The sequence below is a fragment of the Salvelinus fontinalis genome, chromosome 34 (assembly GCF_029448725.1).
Source record: "Salvelinus fontinalis isolate EN_2023a chromosome 34, ASM2944872v1, whole genome shotgun sequence".
Taxonomy (NCBI): Eukaryota; Metazoa; Chordata; class Actinopteri; order Salmoniformes; family Salmonidae; genus Salvelinus; species Salvelinus fontinalis.
The window spans coordinates 38,180,231-38,206,539 of NC_074698.1; the positions used below are offsets into that span (position 1 = coordinate 38,180,231).

At 41.8% G+C, this 26,309-nt stretch overlaps 1 protein-coding gene across 2 annotated transcripts in view; it reads right to left on the reverse strand.

Annotated features, from left to right (window-relative positions):
* Positions 1–9,897: 9,897 nt before the first annotated feature.
* The window catches only part of LOC129833847 (cytochrome P450 2K1-like), a 39,126-nt gene continuing 22,714 nt past the window's right edge, over positions 9,898–26,309 (reverse strand). The window contains exons 1-8 of one of the 2 annotated variants that reach the window (XM_055898679.1): positions 23,645–23,754; positions 23,076–23,238; positions 22,768–22,917; positions 22,506–22,666; positions 22,160–22,339; positions 15,470–15,611; positions 11,363–11,689; positions 9,898–11,158 (exon numbers count right to left, since the gene is read on the reverse strand). In XM_055898679.1, coding sequence (XP_055754654.1) covers positions 10,971–11,158; positions 11,363–11,689; positions 15,470–15,611; positions 22,160–22,339; positions 22,506–22,666; positions 22,768–22,917; positions 23,076–23,238; positions 23,645–23,650 — 1,317 coding nt within the window. In that variant the 5' untranslated portion in view covers positions 23,651–23,754 and the 3' untranslated portion in view covers positions 9,898–10,970. Of the gene's footprint in view, positions 11,159–11,362; positions 11,690–15,469; positions 15,612–22,159; positions 22,340–22,505; positions 22,667–22,767; positions 22,918–23,075; positions 23,239–23,644; positions 23,755–26,309 lie in introns of those variants that run through there. The other variant, XM_055898680.1, reaches the window with a different exon arrangement.

A 26,309-nucleotide genomic window follows, 5' to 3' on the forward strand; every position in this document is an offset into this window, starting at 1 on the left:
CCTGCTTTCGCCTGATGGGGGGCCCAGGCAGCTTGATCCTCATTGGCCTGCCGTACAGCCTCAGGGTCTTTTGGTCTGGGGATCGCGATGATTGGTGACACCCATGGTGTTGGACCCTCTACTGTCTCAACGATATAAAGGTCCACCAGACGTTGTAATTCTATCAGGTTTCAGGTAAGACCCAAATGCAGACTGTGTTGATGTAACAATGTTTCTTACAGCAACAAGGGCAGGCAAACGACAGGCCGGGGTCGATAATCAATAGTGGCAAATGCACAGGACGGCAAGCAGAGTCAGGTCAGGCAGAGGTCAGAAATCCAGAGTAGGGGTAAAGGCACAGGACGGCAGGCAGGCAGGCTCAGGGTCAGGCAGAGTGGTCAGGCAGGCGGGCAGAGAGTCAGGACAAGCAAAATCAAAACCAGGAGAGCAAGAAAAAGAGAGACTGGGGGGAAACGCAGGCGCTGAGAAAAACCGCTGGTTGACTTAACAAACAAGACGAACTGGCAATAGACAGAGAACACCAGTATAAGTACCCAGGTGATAATGGGGAAGATGGGCGACACCTGGAGTGGGGTGGAGACAAGCACAAGGACAGGTGAAACAGATCGGGGCATGACAAATTCAGCCTCAAATGTGTTTTCTGATATGGCAGAGTACTCTTCTGTGGGGCTGAGCGACAGGTAAGACGTCATCCTTGACATGCAGCTTGACTTAAGTCTTTCAGTTTTCCTACCCCGCATAACAGGCCATCATACTCAGCCACGAGACCATTTACTGTTCTTGTTTTGAAACACTGACAGCCCAGACTGGTGATGGCATTTTAGGTATTGTGGATGATGCAGACCCTGGTGATGGCGAAGTAGCTGCTGTTTGGATTGTGTTCGCTATATGAATCAGTTTCAGTTGAGATGGTGTCTTGTAGCTGAGAAGGCTGCCACCACCTCCCTTTAGAACATAGAAAGTGGCAAGGGCAACTCTAGATTAAGACGGGACTTAAAATAGGCCTATGGCATGTCAAGGGAACTGTAGGCTAAATGGGTAATATTGGAACTGAAAACGGGACACTGGCTGTAGGTCTACAGAAAATGTAATGCTGGGTATAAATTACTACTGAAAGACAATAGGACACAAACGAGTATAAATGAGCCAACAGTTGCGTCATCTACTTTATGAAATTACAGCCGGATGCGCTTGCATCGGTGAATTCAACAGTGAGTTCAATGTTTATTGCGCTGCTTTCGTGTGTCCGGTTTACCAGGCGCAGCTAAGGGAAAGCATGCAGACACATGCTGAGCACATTTAAAATACCCAGATGAGGGACGACAGGATGATTCATGTTAGTTATTCATGTTGCCTAAATTAATAAAAACATTTACATATGCATTTAGGTCTTCTTGAACTACTGTTTCGTGAGCAAATTAGAGCAGATGGCGTTAAACTACACTGCTCAAAAAAATAAAGGGAACACTTAAACAACAATGTAACTCCAAGTCAATCACACTTCTGTGAAATCAAACTGTCCACTTAGGAAGCAACACTGATTGACAATAAATTTCACATGCTGTTGTGCAAATGGAATAGAAAAAAGGTGGAAATTATAGGCAATTAGCAAGACACCCCCAATAAAGGAGTGATTCTGCAGGTGGTGACCACAGACCACTTCTCAGTTCCTATGCTTCCTGGCTGATGTTTTGGTCACTTTTGAATGCTGGCGGTGCTCTCACTCTAGTGGTAGCATGAGACGGAGTCTACAACCCACACAAGTGGCTCAGGTAGTGCAGCTCATCCAGGATGGCACATCAATGCGAGCTGTGGCAAAAAGGTTTGCTGTGTCTGTCAGCGTAGTGTCCAGAGCATGGAGGCGCTACCAGGAGACAGGCCAGTACATCAGGAGACGTGGAGGAGGCCGTAGGAGGGCAACAACCCAGCAGCAGGACCGCTACCTCCGCCTTTGTGCAAAGAGGTGCACTGCCAGAGCCCTCCAAAATGACCTCGAGCAGGCCACAAATGTGCATGTGTCAGCATATGGTCTCACAAGGGGTCTGAGGATCTCATCTCGGTACCTAATGGCAGTCAGGCTACCTCTGGTGAGCACATGGAGGGCTGTGCGGCCCCACAAAGAAATGCCACCCCACACCATGACTGACCCACTGCCAAACCGGTCATGCTGGAGGATGTTGCAGGCAGCAGAACGTTCTCCACGGCGTCTCCAGACTCTGTCACGTCTGTCACATGTGCTCATGTGCTCAGTGTGAACCTGCTTTCATCTGTGAAGAGCACAGGGCGCCAGTGGCGAATTTGCCAATCTTGGTGTTCTCTGGCAAATGCCAAATGTCCCCACCTGTGGACGTCGGGCCCTCATACCACACCTTTTCAAGTATCTTTACTTTTACTCAAGAATGAATTGGTTACTTTTTCCACCAATGGTCTCAGGGAATGTAAAACAGTTAGGATGGGATACTTTTGAAACGGATTGAGTGAAGTAGCAGCACCTTTTTTTGAATGAGCAACTAATGACCATGGAGATCCTCACAAGTTTGACAAAATGACCTTATATTATGGATATTTCTAGCTCTTCATTAGAAGCATGTTTCTGTAAGTAGTTAGGAGGCCTATGTCACGATCGTCAATGGGAGAGAGTGAGGACCAACATGCAGCGCGTGGAAAGCACATCTTCTTTATTTAAGGAAGAAGATGAAAACAACACTATACAAAACAACAAAACAGACGACCGTGAAGCTATACAAACATAAGTGCTGACACTAAACACTTAGACATAGACAATTTCCCACAAATGCATGATGCCCATGGCTGCCTTAAATATGGCTCCCAATCAGAGACAAATGAAAGACATCTGTTCTGATTGAGAACCACTCAGGCAACCATAGACATACCTAGACACATACACTCAACCATAGACATACCTAGAAACATTCACTCAACACAAACACTACACCCAACACCCCCTTTACCATATAACCACCCAAAACGACAAAACACATACCTTCCCCATGTCACACCCTGACCTAACTAAAATAATAAAGAAAACAAAGAATACTAAGGCCAGGGCGTGACAGCCTAGCTGTCCAAGTTTAGCTGGAATTTAGCCTGAAAGGATTTGAGAAATATTGGTTGATGATAGGCCTATAGACAGCAACCTATGTACATAAGTGGACATTAAATGACATATTGTTTCTAATAAATCCATGGCCAGTTTGGGCCACAGTTGTATTCAAGTTTGCTTTGTAAAAATAAACAAAATAGGCTAATGTCTGGGCCGCAAATGATTTGTGTTTCTTCAGTATGGCCCTGTTTGAGTTTGACACCCCTGGCGTACAATATGGACACAGATGTGAAAAATGATCACTATATATTTAAGTATAAATTACTAAAAATGACTTGTTTATTACCAACATTACTGAAGATTCAGGTATGTTTGGTAATTGATCGGTTGCTTTGCACCGCTAGTCAGGAGAAAATAAAATAAAGATACTCAGGGTGGTGTTTACAGTATAGCACCAATCATGCGTGTGTTAGTGGGCTTAATCTAAACTCAACCTTCAGATTTGTCAAGGAAAGCAGAGACATCACAAGTACATCTCAGACTTTCTCTTTTTAGACTGAATATTAAAATACTGACCTTATGTCTAAAGTTATTGTGTTGACACTTTCTAGAAAATTGTGACTAGAATTTATGCATATGTCTACTACCAATGCCACACAGGCCGTATTCAATCTTCTTATTTTTGTTGTTGTGACAGCTCATTTTTAATATACCTGCAGAGAAGGGTATGAATGCATCCCCCTAAACAAAATCGTCCCTGCTCATCCAGAAAGTGGGCAGAGTTAAAGGTGTGGGGGCTCTCCCATTCGCTCTCGTAGTGCAGGACCGACATCAATAGAGGAATCACAGATGTCCCCTGCAGTTAGAGACAAACAGAGAGCATTGATGGCCTCTACAGGATCGGTGTGTCCCCCCGCGGGACGGTTGAGCTAACGTAGGCTAATGTGATTTCCATGAGGTTGTAAATAACAAAAACATTTCCCAGGACATTGACATATCTGATATGGGCCGAAAGCTTAAATTCTTGTTAACCTAACTCCACTGTCCAATTTACAGTAGCTATTAGTGAAAGAATACCATGCTATTGTTTGAGGAGAGTGCACAATTTTGAACATGAAAAGTTATTAATAAACAAATTAGGCACATTTGGCCAGTCTTGATACAAAATTTGAACAGAAACGCAATGGCTCAGTCTAAAACATTGCGCATACACTACTGTCATCTAGTGGCCAAAATTAAAATTGCGTCTGGGCTGGAATAATACTTTTGGCCTTTCGCTTGCATTTCAAATGTGGTACAAAAAAGTAGTTTTTTTCTTTTAATTATCTGTTACCAGATGTAATGTGTTATATTCTCCTACATTAATTTCACATTTCCACAAACTTTAAAGTGTTTCCTTTCAAATGGTACCAAGAATATGCATATCCTTGCTACAGGCAGTTATAAATAGTATGTCATTTTAGGCGAAAATAGAAAAAAGGGTCCGATCCTTAAGACATTTTTTAAAGCAAAAGTGATTATTGACAGCTTGTGCCATTATGTCTGCACAACTCTAAGAACCGGTCAGGATATTTGATAGCACCTCTACCAACGGCTGACGACTTCCTATGACCCTGCTGTTCTCCTATTGGACCTGGTCTGAGACATAGGAGGATGAGAGGTAGTGTAACAAATCCAAAGTTAAACTTTATTTTCCCAGCCATGCTTACTAGATTCATAACATGCGCCCTTTGACATATTACGACCAGTAACTCCTGAGGGGTTTACCCACTATCGGGCGGACCCAATCTGTTATGTCACTTTTTTAAGCCACAAAATGGGGGAAATACTCCTGAGAATGACTTGTGGCTCCATTTTACACGTGCAGCGCAGCCCGGGCATTTATCTTAACCCCTGTAACATACGTTCGGGTGGGTGACAATTTGATGCAAGACTCAGATTGTGCATAAACTTAAAATCCTACAGTACCTCCAGGCTCTGCCTCTGTATTAGGAATGAGTCCACAAAGCCTCTACACATCTGAGGATTCAGGGTCCCCTTCAAGCCTCTCGCTAGCTCTAACATCCACTTTAATATCGGCATAATTCTTCTTCAGACGTGTCCGGTCCTTAATCCATGGACCCAGCCAGGGGAACATGTTGTACATCTATCAGGATATACACATAACACTTTATTCAAACATCTGCTTGTATACATTTCTTATACAGTGCCCTCTGTAATTATTGGGACAATGAAGCATTTTTTGTTCTTATGGCTCTATACTCCAGGACTATCCGTTATCATGGTAGCATCCACAATTAATGAGGAAGTGTTGAGAAACATATTCTATTCTTATTTACAATAAAAGTGACATAATACATTATTCACTATTGGGCACACCATAATCTGAAACAACCAAAACAAACAGCAAATGCAGCCAACAAGTATTTAGTCACAAGTTTGATGTAGTCATTGTGTGCTATGAATATGGGACAAAATATTTGACTTTTTAACTACACAAGTGAATTTCTCGCAATACTTTTGGTCCCCTAAAATGGGTACAAAAAGTGCTGTAATTTCTAAATGGTTCACCTGATATTAATAAAAATACCCTCAAATGAAAGGCTGACAGTCTGCACTTTAACCTCATAGTAATTGATTTAAAATCCAAACTTTTGAGCCAAAAGAATAGAGCCAAAAGAATGAAAACATGCTTCACTGTCCTAATAATTATGGAGGGCACTGTATACTATTATTGCATGTATATAACTATTACTACATGGAAATATAGAATATTATCATGCCTGATAAATCTCTTAACAAGTTTTCCCAAATTGTTGTACATTTATTGAAAGCAGTAACTCCCCTTGATGTACTCTGAACATTTCATGGCTCTAGGACCAAGAAAATGGTACTTGCAAAAGAAACAGGAAGTTGTACTCTGATTCAGTTAGGTCCATAGACTTGATAGACGGCTCACATGCTACAAAACCTGTTTTAGCATGGGCAGTGCCATTGATGATTTACTATTATAAAGTAGTCATTTTAATTAAAACGTTTATTGACAGTCAGTAAGAAACTGTAAGGGGCAACAGGTAGCCTAGTGGTTAGAGCATTGGGCCAGTAAATGAATGGTTGTTGGAACGAATGCCCGAGCTGACCAGCTAAAAATGTCATTCTGCTACTGAACAAGGCAGTTAACCCACTGTTCCCCTATAGGCCGACATTGTAAATAAGAATGTGTTCTTAACTGACTTGCCTAAAAGGTTCACTTTTTTTTTTTTTTTTTTTTTTTAAATACTGCCATCTGGAGTGTGTTGTCTGAACAGGCATAAAGCCAAGGTTGGTGATTTACTGCTACCTGCAGTTATGGAATGTTTGCTCAGTAGTATAATTAGTTGGCTGATCCCTCCTGCTGATCTGGATAGAATTCTGTGGTCCCTCCTAACCCATAGCAAATCCCACCCACATGACTACTTCAAAAGGGTGAATGTCATCAATGTCATTGCCCATGCTAAAACAGGCTTTGTGGCAAGCCATTATGGCAAAGAGCCCTCTATCCAACTCTATGGATGACTCTCATGTATTTTCCAAATGGAGCTTGATGTTTTGGTTAGAAACATCTCAGTCTAACTAGTGTTTTATTTCCTAGTTGTATTGATTGCACCAAGACTGTCATTCTCTACTGAGAAAGTAGAGTAAAAACAGAGTGGACTGAATTGATGCGCAGCCTGTAAGGAGTGAAGTCTCATTGGCCCTAACCGCCATGCCTGTAAATACAGTCAGTGTATTCAAACCTGCTGCCATAGACAATGGCCAAGATTATGTTGGAGATGGCGTAATTCAGAGGCTGAGTGGTGTCAAATGCTGTACCTGTGATAAAAGGAAAAGGAAAATAAGCATGAGGCCTACTGCCTGGATTCCATAAGCCATGTGATTCAAACTAGAAAAGTGGATTCTTGACCAGGCCCGGTTGAAAAATGTGCCATTTTAGCAATTACAGCCCAATGATACCTGGTGATCTCATTGATAATGTTCTTATTCAAGATAGATTGGGTGACAACATACTTACTGTTTGTAGGCCAATGAAATCATAGGTCTATGGCCGAACGGGTTCAGTCATAGGAGCAGCACACCAACCTGGATCCCACTGCTGGCTTGCTTCTGAAGCTAAGCAGGGTTGGACCTGGATGGGAGACCAGATGCTGCTGGAAGTGGTGTTAGAAGGCCAGTAGGAGGCACCCATTCCTCTGGTCTAACAAAATATGTCACAGGCCAGTGATTGGGGACATTGCCCTGTGTAGGGTGCAGTCTTTCGGATGGGACGTTAAAGTGCATCTCAAAAATCATCAATGTAATAAAGACATTTATAGTACAATATTACAGGGAATGAGAGGGCTACTTAGTGTTGGAAAGGGATCGCAGCAGTGATTGAATGAGGGTATGTGGCATGAGTTGAGGTGTTCAGAGGCTTGACCAGTGCAGGACAGGATTTTACTGGGAAGATAAAAAACAATAACACAAGACATTACACAGTTAGACAAGAGCTAAGAATGAGTTAATCCAAGCAAGGAGTAAAATCTTTGATGTGTAATAATGTGATTGTGTATGCGATTGACTTTACATACAGTAATGAGAGAAAATTGATAGGGGTACTCACTGTGCTTGGAAGGGAAACATTCAATCTTCAGTGGATGAGAGGGCACATGAGACGTTGTGGCTTCAGTTCATGTCAGGAGAAAGTTGACAATGTTAGTGGAGTAGTCATCACCTCTTAAATCAGGGAACATGAGGGGACTATAAATACAAATAGCAGATACGTTCCATTACAGCTGCGCCATCGTAGGTTTGGGCGAGTTTCTCTATGAAGTTAAACTCAAACATCTCAACATTCATAAAGTCAAACACAGACTGCGCATCTCGTCCACTTGACACATCAAAGTAGCCCAACAAACGTTCCTGAATAAAGCCCTGATCATCCACATACCTGATGGTGACTGACAACTGCAAGCAGACTGGTGGCGAAGCTTCAGCCGGGGGGCAGTCACACCAGGACCTGCAACATACATGGGCCCGTGATTGGCCCAGATCTGAATAACTCCCCACCACGCCCAAGTATTAATTGTTGACGCGGGTCCATCATGTCTATGGTTTGACAACAAGATCTTTCTTTAATGTAGGCTATGTGATAAATGATCCCACTGATGTTTCACCAACAAAATATTTTTTTGCCACTACATAAGTCAGTATGATATTTTAGTGTATTGATGACAAATCTAATTAATTAGCTAAATAACTCATATTATTCAATAGCTTCAAAACCATGTTAAGATAATGAAATGCATTCTGGGATTCATTGTGCAAATACTCTCCAAAGCGTTGTTTCTGTCATCGTTTTGAGCAACAGTTGAGTTAGCTAACAAGAGACAACAGCCGAAAAACAAAATTTGAGAGTCGAGAATAGAAAATTATGGATTTAAAAATCAGCAATGAATCGAACAAGAAAAAAAGAGTAAGGCCAAAAATGAGAAAGCAAAGGAGGTATCAAAATTAATTCAATTAGATAGATTTTTCAAGTGCAGCCAGTGTTGGCTTTAGGGATGACCAGTGAGCTATACCTGCTGGAGCTCGTGCTACGAGTGGGTGTTGCTATGGTGACCAGTGAGTTGAGATCAGGCAGATCTTTACCTAGCAAAGAGTTGTAGATGACCAGGAGCCAGTGGGTTTGGCTACTAATATGTAGTGAGAACCAGCCAACGAGAGCATACAGGTCGCAGTGGTGGGTAGTATATGGGGCTTTAGGGACAAAACGGATGGCACTGCGATAGCAAACTGGATGTAGACTGAGTAGTGTTGGAGGCTATTTTGTAAATGACATCGCCGAAGTCAAGGATCGGTAGGATAGTCAGTTTTACGAGGGTATGTTTGGCAGCATGAGTGAAGGATGCTTTGTTGCGAAAAAGGAAGCTGATTCCAGATTTAACTTTGGATTGGAAATGCTTAGTATGAGTCTGGAAGGAGAGTCTAGCCAGACACTTAGGTATTTATAGTTGTCCACATATTCTAAGTCAGAACCGTTCAGAGTAGTGATGCTGGACGGGCGGGCAGCGATCGGTTGAAGAATGTGCATACAAATCATTAAAATCCAGACAGAAAATATTTGCACAAGAAGCCACCTAACATGCATTTCGTTTTACTAGCATTTAAGAGCAGTTGGATGCCACGGAAGGAGAGTTGTAATGGCATTGAAGCTCGTCTGGAGGTTTGTTAAGTGTCCAAAAGGGGAAAATGTATACAGAATGGTGTCGTCTGTGTAGAGGTGGATCAAAGAATCACCCGCAGCAAATAAATAGTATAATTGATGTTATAAACTGGGTGGTTCGAGCCCCGAATGCCGATTGGCTGACAACCGTGGTATACCATAGGTATGACAAAACATTTATTTTTACTGCTCTAATTACGTCGGTAACCAGTTTATAATAGCAATAAGGCACCTTGGGGATTTGTGGTATATGACCAATATACCACGGTTAAGGACTGTGTCCATGCACTCCGTGATGCGTCGCGCATAAGAACAGCCCTTAGCCATGGTATACCACTTTTAAAGTATGGTTACATGTAATTTGCTCTGTTAATGCAGTGTCTATTCATTGTGCAAACGCACGGCTGCTTTGTATTGCAATAGAATTTTCACAAATGCCTTACTATACGTCATTCCCAAACATTTCATCAATTTATGATGAAAATGACCATATCTAAGTGCTCACTTGTCAGAAGATATAAATGAAAAGGTGTCATTCTACCTGGGGGTGTATATGAACATATGTTAATACCACTTCATGTTGCTAAAATACTGTCAGTTCCACTTTAAGTCTTTATTAAAAGTTTTGGTGAAATCCACAAGTTGAACGTTTTACATTGCTGCACAGTGATTGGTTCCCACTGAGCACAGACAGTAATTCAACTTCTATTCTATTCCAAACCCCAACTCCAAGTTGACTAAATGGACCAAAATTTGACAAACTGGTGCCGATGTCAAGCACTCATCAACTATATTATTGATTAGCAATACATATGGAGCCGTCTGACACTAATAATCAAATAGTCAAAGGCTGATCAGAAGCCTACATCTTAGCTTGTTTATCTTTGGGGTGTATCCAAGCTTAGCAGTCAATCATCTAGCTGTTATCAATAACATACATTGTTAGTGTTATGTACCTTTGGTTGGCCTGTTTGAATAGGACAAGAAAGCTTAAAGGTGCAATAAAATGGATTTTCGTGCATACATATATAATGTAAATAGTTATTAGTACAGTAGCTAATGTGGCTAGAGCTAACCACTAGCTAACATCAATGGACAAGGAGTAGCTTAAACTAGCCACCAGCTGGCGAACAGGTTAAACAACTTTTAGTGAGACCAAAAAGCTGCATTTACACAGGCAGCCCAATTCTGGTCTTTTGTCCAATTGTAGGCAAAAGTGCTGATCTGGTAAGTCAAAAGACCAAACAGTGGGAAAAGATCCAAAATTGGTTTCCTGTGCAAATGCTGTCTTTTTGTTTCAAGTCTCCTTCCATAACTAGAACCGCTCATGGAGTGAAAGTAGGCAGCTTACCTTCCACTCCTGCTGGAGCTAGCTAGTTAGTGGTAGTTATTTGTTCTAGCTAGCAGATATGGCTAAGTATGCTTGCTAGTCATATAAAAACATTCCCACAAGGGTAGTTATATATCAACTACTGATAACATTAGCTAGAAAACTGATTGACTTTACTTAGCAACAGCTGTCCAGTCCCAGACAAGGCAGGACAGCAAGCAAAAACAACAAGCATTCTGTACATACATAATAGCGGTGCTTTGTATCAATCAATTACATTGTTGGAATGTAGAGCAATCAAATTAAACCAAAACCATTGAGGGACTGGTCTCATCTTAGACCCGGCTCACAGCACACAGCTGGTGAGGTGAAGGATTGAGGGTCAACCCCACGGCCGGTGTGAGGTCCAGATCATCCTCTGTTACTCCAGGAGGAGGAGAGAAACGAAATCGCTGCAGGAGGGAGGTGAAGAAGAGGAAGAGCGCCATCCTGGCCAGACCCTCCCCCAGGCACACCCTACGACCTGGAAGAAGGTCAAATGAGGAAGACAACATATGACAATTAGGTCTACATACATTTCCTATAGTTCACATAAATGTCAAATTGTACACATTTTATATCATAAACTCTCCCTTGGTCAACGCAATTCCCCAAACTCTTAATTTTAGAGTGCCATAGAAGGATTCACTTACCCAGTCAGTATGGATACAGAAACAGTGGAACTCACCTGCAGAGAAGGGCATGAAGGCATCCCTCTTGGCGAATCGACCTTCCTCATCCAGAAAGTGGGCGGGGTTAAAGGTGTGTGGGCTCTCCCACTCGCTTCCATCTTGTAGGACAGACGTCAGTAGAGGAAACACAAGCGTCCCCTTCTTGATGAAATATCCCTGGAAGGTGACATCTCGGCTGGTGGTGTGAGGGATGGCCATGGGTAAAACGTTGGCCAGTCGCTGGGTCTCATGGATCACTGCATCAGTGTAGGGCAGGTTCTTCCTGTCCTCTACCAAGGGCTGACGACTTCCTATAACCCTGCTGATCTCCTCCTGGACCCGGTCTGAGACAGAAAGGAGGGAGGACCAAAGTTACTGACCTCAGAAAATGTCATCTTAATCTTTACCCTGGACATTTTATAATTTTTCCAAGACGGCTTAATAACTGAATTAAGCTGGGAATGATACCTTAACCTACGTCCCAAAATAGTTACCTTTTCTGCACAGATCACACTAAATGCATAACACCTTTCTGTTAAACAGTAGTCCCAATTGTACACAAGACCCTTTTTGCAAAACAGTAGACAACAGCTACACAATAAGTCAATTGTGTAAATCATGTCCAACAAAACTGTTAGTGTCTGAATTGTTTGAACACTTCCCTAAAAACAGGGATAACGCAAACAAAAGTGTTTGCCAAAACACATTTCCCTAGCAAAATGCACTAACCCGATCAAAACCTGTCACTAAATTAAGTAACTATCAAAACAGTATAATTTGTCATAGAACAAGATGGTAATCTCACCATTCATTGCATAATGTCTCAACAAATACTAACTGTAACACCAAGTCAGGTGCAGATGGTGATTTTAATAATAACGAACATAGCGAATACAAAACAAGAGACCCATCAGGACATGAAAACAGAGTCAGTACTGCCTGATGACTGGGGTTGGTGAGGGCTAATAATCAGGCTGGTTATGAAGTCCAGGTGGGCTTAACGATGGGAGCAGCTATGCACAATGTGGGTTGCCAGGACTGGTGGAGAGTAGACCAGGGACGTTGATCGCAGGAGGGAGGGAGCAGGCGTGACACTATCACCAGCAGACTATTTTTCTATTAGTAAATTGTAGGATATGGTTATCAAACATTTACTAGAAATTAGCTGTATTCTTCTCTCAATTAGAGATTAATACTAAAGCAGGAAGAATTTCACTAAACTAAATTTGATACTGTTTAGAATTGCAAAAGTGTTCGGTGGTGTATATTGTAACGCTTTACAATGCAGTAAAGATAAATCAAAGAGAAGAGATGTTGAAAGTGCAATTGTGACTGAAGTACTGTAAAACCAGTCACTGTACAAAGAGTTTACATGTTAATGGTAAAAGATATCATTATGGGAGTACTGATTTAGTTTTGTTTTACATGCTGTACACAACAGATGTTTGGAAGCTGATGTCCCAGTTCTTCCATGGCCTACATACTCAGACATGTCACACATTGAGCATGTTTGGGATGCTCTGGATCGACGTGTACGATAGCGTGTTCTAGTTCCTGCCAATACCTATCAACTTCGCACAGCCATCGAAGAGGGACAACATTCGACAGGCCACAATCAACAGCCTGATCAACTCTATGTGAAGGAGATGTCGCACTGCATGAGGGAAATGGTGGTCACACCAGATACTGCCCCTACCTTTAAGGTCTCTGACCAACAGATGCATATCTGTATTCCCAGTCATGTGAAATCCATAGATGTTTTTCAATTGAATGATTTCCTTATATGAACTGTAACTCAGTAAAATCGTAGAGTTTATTTTATTTTTAAAGGGACAGTGCACATTAATCAACGTTTCAGTAAAAGTGCCGGTTTTAGCCAGCCGGCTAATTTTCAACCTCAGTCCCTGGGAAGGTTATAACAGCCTGTAGAAATTGTTGCGTTCATATTTTTGTTCAGTGTACATTTAGAAAATGCATTTAGTGTTATGAAAAACGGTACTGTGTCTTGTGTACACTGTTTTGAAAATCTAAAACATTGTTCCAAATAAAATGCTTATACACGAATGAGAAAAAAACTGCACACAAAAAATATACACCTGTCCAAGCTGGAAGGTTGGAGCAAAATGGACGGTGGGGAAAGTGTATCTGATCAACATGGAAGGATGTTGTTTTTGCAAGAGGATTTTTTTGAGAATATTTATAAATACTTTGTAGAGTAGTTTAAATTTATTATTAGAACAAAGATTATAATTGTGTATTCTACACTGATCACTGCTTCCTTCTGGGTTTTCGCTCCACTGCTCTCCCTCTCAAGTTAAGAACCTGTTGTCCTCTATGGCTATCCTTTATTACCACACCATAGTACAACTCCATTTTATATATACACTGCTCAAAAAAATAAAGGGAACACTTAAACAACACATTGTAACTCCAAGTCAATCACACTTCTATGAAATCAAACTGTCCACTTAGGAAGCAACACTGATTGACAATAAATTTCACATGCTGTTGTGCAAATGGAATAGACAAAATGTGGAAATGATAGGCAATTAGCAAGACACCCCCAAAAAAGGAGTGATTCTGCAGGTGGTGACCACAGACCACTTCTCAGTTCCTATGCTTCCTGGCTGATGTTTTGGTCACTTTTGAATGCTGGCGGTGCTCTCACTCTAGTGGTAGCATGAGACGGAGTCTACAACCCACACAAGTGGCTCAGGTAGTGCAGTTCATCCAGGATGGCACATCAATGCGAGCTGTGGCAAAAAGGTTTGCTGTGTCTGTCAGCGTAGTGTCCAGAGCATGGAGGCGCTACCAGGAGACAGGCCAGTACATCAGGAGACGTGGAGGAGGCCGTAGGTGGGCAACAACCCAGCAGCAGGACCGCTACCTCTGCCTTTGTGCAAGGAGGTGCACTGCCAGAGCCCTGCAAAATGACCTCCAGCAGGCCACAAATGTGCATGTGTCAGCATATGGTCTCACAAGGGGTCTGAGGATCACATCTCGGTACCTAATGGCAGTCAGGCTACCTCTGGCGAGCACATGGAGGGCTGTGCGGCCCCACAAAGAAATGCCACCCCACGACTGACCCACCGCCAAACCGGTCATGCTGGAGGATGTTGCAGGCAGCAGAACGTTCTCCACGGCGTCTCCAGACTCTGTCACGTCTGTCAAATGTGCTCAGTGTGAACCTGCTTTCATCTGTGAAGAGCACAGGGCGCCAGTGGCGAATTTGCCAATCTTGGTGTTCTCTGGCAAATGCCAAACATCCTGCATGGTGCTGGGCTGTAAGCACAACCCCCACCTGTGGACGTCGGTCCCTCATACCACCCTCATGGAGTCTGTTTCTGACCGTTTGAGCAGACACATGCACATTTGTGGCCTGCTGGAGGTCATTTTGCAGGGCTCTGGCAGTGCACCTCCTTGCACAAAGGCGGAGGTAGCGGTCCTGCTGCTGGGTTGTTGCCCTCCTACGGCCTCCTCCACGTCTCCTGATGTACTGGCCTGTCTCCTGGTAGCGCCTCCATGCTCTGGACACTACGCTGACAGACACAGCAAACCTTTTTGCCACAGCTCGCATTGATGTGCCATCCTGGATGAACTGCACTACCTGAGCCACTTGTGTGGGTTGTAGACTCCGTCTCATGCTACCACTAGAGTGAGAGCACCGCCAGCATTCAAAAGTGACCAAAACATCAGCCAGGAAGCATAGGAACTGAGAAGTTGTCTGTGGTCACCACCTGCAGAATCACTCCTTTTTTGGGGGTGTCTTGCTAATTGCCTATAATTTCCACCTTTTGTCTATTCCATTTGCCCAACAGCATTTGAAATTTATTGTCAATCAGTGTTGATTCCTAAGTGGACAGTTTGATTTCACAGAAGTGTGATTGACTTGGAGTTACATTGTGTTGTTTTAGTGTTCCCTTTACTTTGAGCAGTGTATATATGTATATGTGTAGACTACAGCTTCATTCAGTGTTCAAGCAATTGAAACAAACTATAAACTGGCCTGTGGTTCAAGTGGGAAATGTTCACAGCAAGTAACACCTTGATTGTCTTGCATTACTACAATCACGTGTAGCAATGTCTGTGCAATGGTGTGTGTCTGTGTGCACATTGATACTTACCCTGTATAAGAGGGTACTTGGCCATTAGCATCAAAGCCCAGCATAGGGTTGTCCCTGTGGTGTTAGTACCATTAGAAAACATGTTTCTCACAGAGGATATCAGGTTGTTGTCATGGTAGTGAGAGTTCTTGTTGCCAGATTCCTTATACAGACAGAAAAACACAGAAAAAGGCATTTTTTTTTAAAAAGGGGAGAAAATATTTGTTTCCATGGCATAGACCAGGGATCATCAACTAGATTCACCCGCAGGCGGATATTTTAATTTTTTTATTCCCCTGAACGGATGGCTGGAATATAATTACATATACATTTGTAGACTGCAAATTGACCACGAGATAATATTTGACTAAAACAATAACTTCTCAAAGTTGTAGATAATCACGTGTCTCTCATGTGTGGGAATACTTGAGCACATTTCCAAAATGAATATCAGTTAGAGCTGATTTCCTGGTATTGTACAGTTTGTGTAAAAAAATAAAAAAAATAAACCGTTTTAAATTCCAGAAAACCTAGGGGACCAAGTAAAACCACCCGTGGGCCAAATTTGGACTGCGGGCTGCCTGTTGGGGGAACCTTACATAAACTGACCAGGTTAATCCAGGTGAAAGCTATGATCCCTTATTGATATAACTTGTTAAATCCACTTCAAATCAGTGTAGATGAAGGGGAGGAGAAAGGTTTAAGAAGGATTTTTAAGCCTTGAGACAATGGAGACATGGATTGTGTGTGAATGGGCAAGACAAAAGATTTAAGTGCCTTTGAATGGGGTATGGTAGTACAGTAGGTGCCAGGCGCACCTGTTTGAGTGTCAAGAACTGCGACGCTGCTGGGTTTTTCACGCTTAAGTTTCGTGTGTATCAAGAATGTTCCACCACCCAAAGGACATCCAGCCAACTTGAAACAACTGTGGGAAGCATTGGAGTCAACATGGGCCAGTATCCCTGTGGAATGCTTTTGACACCTTGTAGATTCCATGCCCCAACAAATTAAGGCTGTTCTGAGGTCAAAAGGGAGAGATGTTCCTAATGTTTTGTACACTCAGTGTACAGTATACCGCTGCAGCATGGGTCCAATGCTATTTCAGCACAATCGCTCCTATATTTTTTTCTTTGTGACATGGGCCATTTACATATTTCTCAATGCACACTAATTCCCTACTTGCAAGTTATTTATAAAAAAAAAAAAATCAGCTTTAATATTTAATACAAAGCAAAAACAGGTTAATACATTTTTACAAACGTATAAAATAAACTTAAATATCATATTTATATAAGTATTCAGACCATTTACTCAGTACTTTCTTGAAGCACCTTTGGCTGCGATAATAGCCTCATTCTTGAGTATGACGCTACAAGCTTGGCACACCTGTGTTTGTGGAGTTTTTCCCCATTCTTCTCTGCAGATCCTCTCAAGCTCTGTCACGTTGGATGGGAGTGCCTCTGCACAGCTATTTTCAGGTCTCGCCAGAGATGTTCAATTGGGTTCAAATCTGGGCTCTGGTTGGGCCACTCAAGGACATTGAGAACTTGTCCCAAAGCCACTCCTGCGTTGTCTTGGCTGTGTGTCCTGGCTGTTGTCCTGTTGGAAAGTAAACCTTTGCCCCACTAAGGTCCTGAGCAGGTTTTCATCAAGGATATCTCTGTACTTTGCTCCGTTTATCTTTGCCTCGATCCTGACTAGTCTCCCTGCCGCTGAAAAACATCCCCACAGCATGATGCTGCCACCACCATTCTTCACTGTAGGGATGGTGCCAGGTTTCTTCCAGACGTGATGCTTGGCATTCAGGCCAAAGAGTTCAATCTTGGTTTCATCAGACCAGAGAATCTTGTTTCTCGTGGTCAGAGTCCTTTAGGTGTCTTTTGGCAAACTCCAAGCGGGCTGTCATGTGCCTTTTACTGAGGAGTGGCTTCCATCTGCCCGCTCTACAATAAAGGCCTGATTGGTGGAGTGCTGCAGAGATGGTTGTCTTCTGGAAAATTCTCCCAACTCCAAAGAGGAACTCTGAAGCTTTGTCAGAATGACCATTGGGTTCTTGGTCACCTTCCTGACCAAGGCCCTTCTTTGATTGCTCAGTTTGTCAGGGCAGCCAGCTCTAGTAAGAGTCTTGGTAGTTCCAAACTTCTTCCATTTAAGAATGATGGAGGCCACTGTCGTCTTTGGGACCTTCAATGCGTCGATAATTTTTTGGTACCCTTCCCCAGATCTGTGCATCGACAATACTCTCAGAGTTATACGGACAATTCCTTTGACCTCATGGCTTGGTTTTTTTTCTCTGACATGCACCGTCAACTGTGGGACATTATAGACATGTGTGTGCCTTTCCAAATCATGTCCAATCATTTGAATTTACCAAAGGTGGACATAGTCTGAATACTTATGTCAAATAGGCATCTTATTTGGTATGAATTTGCAAAAAATTCAAACCTGTTTTCGCTTTGTCATTATGGGTTATTGTGTGTAGATTGATCAAGAAAAATATACATGTAATCCATTTTAGAATAAGGCTGTAACGTAACAAAATGTGGGAAAAAGGAAGGGGTCTGAATACACTGTGTGTTATATATTTGAAGTCAGTTTACATACACTTAGGTTGGAATCATTAACTCGTTTTTCAACCACTCCACGAATTTCTTGTGAACAAACAATAGTTTTGGCAAGTCAGTTAGGACATCTACTTTGTCGATGACAAGTCATTTTTCCAACAATTATTTACAGACAGATTATTTCACTGTATCACAATTCCAGTGGGTCAAACGTTTACATACACTAAGTTGTCCAAGCTGTATAAAGGCAGTCAATTCCAGAAAATGATGTCATGGCTTTAGAAGCTTCTGATAGGCTAAAGGACATCATTTGAGTCAATTAGAGGTGTATCTGTGGATGTATTTCAAGGCCTACCTTTGCTTGACATCATGGGAAAATCAAAAGAAATCAGCCAAGACCTCAGAAACGAAATTGTAGAACTCCACAAGTCTGGTTTATCCTTGGGAGAAATTTCCAAACACCTGAAGGTACCACGTTCATCTGTACAAACAATAGAACGCATGTATAAACACCATGGGACTACGTAACCGCCATACCGCTCAAGAAGACACATTCTGTATCCTAGAGATGAACGTAGTTTGGTGCGAAAAGTGCAAATCAATCCCAGAACAACAGCAAAGGACCTTGTGAATATGCTGGAGGAAAATGGTAGAAAAGTATCAATATCCACAGTAAAACGAGTCCTATATCGATGTAACCTGAAAGGCCGCTCAGCAAGGAAGAAGCCACTAGTCCAAAACCGCCATAAAAAAAGCCAGACTACGGTGTGCAACTGCACATGGGGACAAAGATCATACCTTTTGGAGAAATGTCCACTGGTCTGATGTAACAAAAATAGAACAGTTTGGCCATAATGACCATCGTTATGTTCGGAGGAAAAAGGGGGAGGCTTGCAAGCCGAAGAACACTACCCAAACCGTGAAGCACGGGGGTGGCAGCATCATGTTGTGGGGGTGCATTGCTGCAGGAGGGACTGGTGCACTTCACAAAATAGATGGCTTCATAAGGAAAGGAAATGTGGATATGTTGAAGCAACATCTCAAGACATCAGTCAGGAAGTTCAAGCTTGGTCGCAAATGGGTCTTCCAAATGGACAATGACCCCAAGCATACTTCCAAAGTTGTGGCAAAATGGTTTAGGACAACAAAGTCAAGGTATTGGAGTGGCCATCACAAAGCCCTGACCTCAATCCTATAGAACATTTGTGGGCAGAACTGAAAAAGCATGTCCCAGCAAGGAGGCCTACAAACTGACTCAGTTAACCCAGCTCTGTCAGGAGGAATGGGCCAAAATTCACCCAACTTATTGTGGGAAGCTCGTAGTAGGCTACCCAAAATGTTTGACCCAAGTTAAACAATTTAAAGGCAATGCGACCAAATACTAATTGAGTACGTAAACTTCTGGCCCACTGGGAATGTGATGAAAGAAATTAAAGCTGAAATAAATAATTCTCTACTATTATTCTGACATTTCACATTCTTAAAATAAAGTGGTGATCTAACTAACCTAAGACATGGAATTTTTACAAGTATTAAATGTCAGGAATTGTGAAAATGTATTTGGCTAAAGTGTATGTACATTTCTGACTTCAACTGTATGTATACTGTCGGGTTCACCTAGGGGTCATAAAAAGGGTTGTACCCAAATGTTTGGTGTATTAGAATAATGTATTATGCTTATGTTTTATTAATAGAAGGGGAGGGGTTAAAAGACCCCTCCCTCCTTACAGTTACAGGGTTTTAGACTACTGATTAACAATAGATATATTCATTGTAGAAGTTTAGTATTGTTCTACATTTGTATTTTAGTTCTCTCTCTGCCTCATTATAAAGAGGCCCTTAGACAGAACTCTGCAGGGGAGTGAAGGAGATAAGACTAGGTAAACATTCCACAATGGGTCAACTTTGGGGGAAGGGGACATTTACTGCTAAGTGTTTAGCTAACAATAAAAGGCCCTGTTTATACAGTTTTGTAGGCATGGTTTTGGTCCCAGGAGTAGACGATGATGATATAGGCAGTGATGTCACCAGGGCGCGACTTAGGGTTTAATAAAACCACTGGAGACCTTTTGGTGGGGGCAGAACTTACTCAGAAACATGCGTGCTATGTTCCTGTTTGTCAACTTCAATCTGCAATTGCATTAATAAAGGTTTTTGAATGATTTAATTAAAGATATTGTCATAATGCTAATTTCACCAATGAACCAATGATTTACAAAGGAGGATGTAAGAAACAAACCCTAACAATACACACAAGTTTGGACACTCATTCCATGTTTTTTCTTTATTTGAATTTTTTTCTACATTGTAGACTTATAGTGAAGACATCAAAATTACGAAATAAAACACGTTGGTTAAGTGTGCCTTGAATTCTAAATAAATGACTGACAGTGTCACCAGCAAAGCCCCACACCTCCTCCATGCCTTTCAGTGGGAACCACATATGCAGAGATTATCCTTTCACCTACTCTGCATCTCAATTAGACACATCGGTTGGAACCAAAAATCTCAAATTTGGACTCTGACTAAAGGACAGATTTCCAATGGTCTAATGTCCATTGCTCGTGTTTCTTGGCCCAAGCAAGTCTCTTTTTCTTATTGGTGTCTTTTAGTATTGGTTTCTTTGCAGCAATTCGACCATGAAAGCCTCATTCACGCAGTCTCTTCTAAACAGTTGATGTTGAGATGTGTCTTACATTTAGTCTGAAGCAATTATTTGGGCTGCAATTTCTGAGGCTGGTAACTCTAATGAACTTATCCTCTGCTGCAGAGGTAACTCTGGGTCATCCTTTCCTGTGCAGTCCTCATGAGAGCCAATTACATCATAGCGCTTGATGGTTTTTGTGACTGCACTTGAAGAAACGTTCAAAGTTCTTAATGTTCCGGATTGACTGACCTTCATGTCTAGAAGTAATGGACTGTCGTTTCTCTTTGCTTATTTGAGCTGTTCTTGACATTAGGGACTTGGTCTTTTACCAAATAGGGCTATCTTTTGTATACCATCCCTACCCTGTCACAACACAACGGATTGGCTCAAACGCATTAAGGAAAGAAATTCCACAAATACTTTTAACAAGGCACACATGTCAATTGAAGTACATTCCAGGTGACTACCTCATGAAGCTGGTTGAGAAAATGCCAAGAGTGTGCAAAAGCTGTAAAAGGCAAAGCGTGAATACGTTGAAGAATCTAAAATAAATGTTGATTTGTTTTACACTTTTTTGGTTACTAAATGATTCCATGTGTTATTTCATCGTTTTGATGTCTTCTATTATTCTACAATGTAGAAAGTAGTACAAATAATGGCACACAGACAATCCATGTCTCAAAGCTTAAAAATCCTTCTTTAACATGTCTCCTCCCCTTCATCTACATTGATCGAAGTGGATTTAACAAGTGACATCATCGCTTTCAGCTGGATTTACCTGGTCAGTCTATGTAACGTTTCCCCATCTGGCAGCCCGTGCCCGAATTTGGCCTACGGGTGGTTTTATTTGGCCCCCCAAAATACCACAGTGTGCCATCACAGCAGCAATATTTGTGACCTGTTGCCACAAGAAAAGGGCAACCAGTGAAGAACAAACACCATAGTAAATACAACCCGTGTTCATTTTTATTTATTTTCCCTTTTAACTACTTGCACAGAATGACATTTGAAATGTCTATTCTTTTGGAACTTTTGTGAGTAATGTTTACTGTACATTTTTATTTCACTTTTGTTTTATCTACATCACTTGCTTTGGCAATGTTAACATGTTTCCCATGCCAATAAAGCCCTTGAATTGAAATTGAATTGAGAGTTTAAATAGATTTACCTTTATTATTTCCCCTAACCCTACCATCCCTCCCCTAATTGCAGTAAACTAATGGACAACAACACTTAGGCTTCTACTTCCAGCTAATACATACTATATACATTTTACAAAAGTTATCTTTTGTTTGTATTTAATCCCATCCTTCAGCTAACCTCAACCCCACCGATCTATCTCTGAAGATCATTCAGCTTGATTTCTATTTGCCATATATTTCTAACTGTGCTGTTTTACAAAAGTTCTGAGCCTATATACATTTTACGGACACCGTAATTTTTTACATTTGTCATCTTGTTTTAATTGAGATGATTTTTAACTGTAGTGAGATTTCATACCTCCAGGGTCTGCTTTCGGACGAGGAACGAGTCCACAAAGCCTCTACACATTTGAGGGTTGAGAGTTTCCTTCAGCCCCCGGACCAGCTCCTCCATCTCCTTCTTGTTGTTCTCAATATTCTTCAACAACAGCTTCCTGCTTTTCAGCCAAGGGCCCAGCCAGGGGAACATGTTGTACAACTATCTCCCAATAAAAAAAGTAAAGCATGAATTACCCTCTTTTTCCAGTAGCATAGAACAAATTTGAATAACTATTACATTTTCCTGGTTTAGTCAAGTGTGACAAGTTTGTTTTTCACTCTGAGAATAATGGTAAAGTAAACATCATGAGCACATAGTACAGTACCTGAACTGAAACAGAGCCTGCAATTCGTAGGTTCTCATTGGCTCGATCCACTGTGGCTCGGAACTTGAAGTCAGAGTATTCAAACCTGCTGCCGTACACAATGTTGGAGATTACGTTGGCGATAGCATAACTCAATGGCTGGGTTGTGTCAAATGCTTTACCTATTAAAAAGAACCAGATCAGAAATTCAATTAGAAAGCCTAAGGATTTTTTTTATGTAACCCTTTTTTTGGTTTTCAAAATCAGAACTACGAATTCTTACCCTCATGTTTTTCCAACACTTCGATCAGGTAGTGAATTTCCTCTGAGATTTTCTCCTCACTCCTTTTCTTGCCCATCCCAAAGTCTCTAAGGTTCGCCAGGGCAAAGCGCCTCATCTCTTTCCATGAGTCGCCATTGCCAAACAGAATACCTATTGAAAAGTAATATTGTGCATGTGTCAGGAGAGAATCATTTATTTGTCACATAATTGGGGCTGTTACAGACCCAAATATGCTTGCTTGGCAGAATATTGTCTAGGATGCAACAGTTAATCGGATTACCGTACAAGTTTCACATATCCCACATTACCATGTCCATTGGTGAAGTCATACAACACAGGAAGCATGCCCCTGTCCCCAAACTCCTCTGCATGGTTGACCAGCGCCTGCTTGACCGTCTTGTATCCTGCCAGGATGACCACTTTTGTGGGTCCAAAGTAAACCGTGAAAACAGACCCATATTTCTTGGACAGCTGTAGAACATAAAATAAGACTAAATGCATGGTTTATTAAAGGTCCCGGACAGTGAAAATCATGTTTTTTATCAAATTAGATGATATTTGTATGTAACCAGTTCATAGCAGGTTGACCCAAGTATGAAAAAGTACTGTAGCTGGTAGATTGGCAAAGCTGAAAAAGTTACTGGTCCCCCCCATGTCAAACGCTTGGATTCATGAGGCAGGCATTACATTTCCGGTAAAACCGACTATTTTAAAACACCAATGGTAGCTCTTATAATCTTAACCAGTTAAAATATGTTACACTTTAAAACTGCCATCATACATCTTTGTTTACAAACCGTAAGATAGCTCAAGCAGAACGATACTGGTAACTAACCCCTTTTCATGTGTTGTGGCTTTTAGCTAGCAAGCTACTTACTAGCATGCCGGATGTCAGTGTTAACGTTGTTTATCAAATAATGAAGACAATACGATCGAGTGTGCAGTGCACATTCGAGCGAAGTTGATTTATCAATTTATCAATTGGGGAAAACATTCAATGGGTCTTCAGTATTGAATAGAAATGAAATGAAAATCGTCCCACTCCTAAAAGGTAGGCTATAAAAATAGCTCAAGAGAAAGGGCAAGTTTCTCCAACTCTGCTCTCTTTAAACTACATCTACTAGCATATTGGCTGATATAGCCCAGTAATACAAAGGGCCATGTGAGAATCTCGGCTAATTAACCCATTTCTTAAGTTATTTTTTAGCATTTGATATTGCCTATAGGGCGCAAAATTGCTTGGCTGGCTAGTGAGCTACTTCACATACGCCTAAAATAACATTGCGGGACTTCGGTTAGGTTTGGGACCAGTTCTTGCGGTAGCGGGTGGAGGAGCGGGATGAAGAAATCGGTCCTGCGTAAAGACCTCTACTGTGCACCATGACAGTGGAGCATGTAACGTTAGAGCTATTTATGACTGTCAATGTGAAAAGTAGGGAACCTGACCGATCAACTAAGTTACATTGCCATACTGACTAATACAACTCACATTGATATTCTGACATGTTTTCAGTGCAATCTTCAATTTTATGGCCAAGTGTTTCATTATTTGATTCAGGTCTAGTTTGAGGCCAAAAAAATAATAGCTAATGTAAGCCAACTTTTTGCCAGCTCTCACTTGCCAAGTTAATTTACTTCTGAAACGGGACAACAAAGGCAACAAACATTTCCATACAAACAACTGCGGTTAGATAGTAATAATAGCCACCTCATCTCGCTATCTACTCACTAGCGTAGCTTATTCATTCACCTCAATCGAGAGGGTATGAAACATTAGATAACGTTACATGTCAGTTACAATACTAGCCCTGCACTGCGAATTAACATTAGTTCATTTTTTTCTGTTAAGTTAAACAGCAGTTACCTTGCCAAATATCAGTCAACTAAAGTAGCCATTTGCTGGTCTGCTTCCTTTTACAACTCGATGAAAGAGCAGAACACATACACACTGACTGAATTATGCTCACCTCTCCAGTGTTGGTCCAGCCAGCCTTCCAGAAGTTGTGCCTTCACACAGCCTGTCAACCCACTGTGGTATCCGCACGGTCCTAAATCCCGTCCGATGAACACTCCAAACAGCCTACCCGACAACTATGAGGCGTCCGCATGGCCCTAAAGCACACAGTTGCCACAATTGGATCACATTCCAATGATAAAACTGGGGGGGGGACAAAAATGCAATTCCAGATATGTCCCCCCACATTATGAAATTCCATTTTTGTCCCCCCCAGTTTTTCCATTGAAATGTGAATAAAAAAACGTGACAACAATGTGCTTTAGGACTATGCGGATGCCTCCGAGTTGTCGGGTAGGCTGTTTGGAGTGTATCTCACTGGATTTAGGACTGCACAAACACAACAGAGCTGCTGACAGGCTGTGTGAAGGAAAAGTCCCCCCCCCCCCATCCCCAGTGAACGTTGTGCCTGTGTATATGTAACCGATGTGAAATGGCTAGCTAGGTAGCGGTGGTGCGCGCTAGCAGCCTTTCAGTCGGTGACGTCAATTGCTCTGCAAGGGCCGCAGCTTTTGTGGAGCGATGGGTAACGACGCTTCGTGGGTGTCAGTTGTTGTGTGCAGAGGGTCCCTGGTTCGCGCCCGGGTCGGGGCGAGGGGACGGACCAGGGACCCTCTGCACACATCAACAACTGACACACACGAAGCGTCGTGTCAGACCCAACATACTGTAAGTCATAGCGTTCATGGCGGTCATGAAAGAGCCGGTGATTGTCAAGCAAATAACTGCCGGTCTCACGGTAATTCACCATGGCTCTGTCAGTGATTGGGTCTTTCTCACAGGCTACAAGTGAAGAGGTCCAAATTTGAGGCACATATTGGAAGAACTGTAATTTACTTTGTCAGTCAACAAGATTAGGGGGACTAACAAACAGCAAAAGCACTACCCCATGTCAATCTGCTATCACCATAGTACAAAAATGTACTTATTCTGTACTAGAAATAAATATTCCAAACAGTCTGGGACAGTTTTGGGATCTATCGCATCCCACACGAATACAACCAATAGCATAAAAAAACTGTTTTAAGCAATGAGCTTGACAACAGATCAGAACATTTTGCTTAAATTGTAAACGATTATGCTATTTCTTCACATAAGCGCAGCAATGTGCACATGGCAGTAGGCTACACGCTTGAATGTTCCATTAGCAGGAAAACATTCTCAAGTGACGGCAAATGCGATTCTGCATGCATTTTATTATATAGGTGCATTTATGGTAAAATATGCTTTCTCCCAAAATTGAAACTCCCGCACTTCATATGTATGCCAGTTAGGCTCTACATCCGTTGTAACGCGGATTAATGTGCTTCATTTTAAGAAGTTATTTGACCATGTTAGTTGTTACAAACCTATGGGCTAGGTTACATGAGGTGTGCCATTTATGATTATAAACAGTCACTAAAAACAGGCATGGCTGCTTCTTGCCTTAAGCTGGGCGTCGTTCACAAGTGATATGTCATTCATAAGTAATAGGCTAATAGTCACCAATCAGACTATTCTTAATTTATTCTTGTCTTTACATATAATA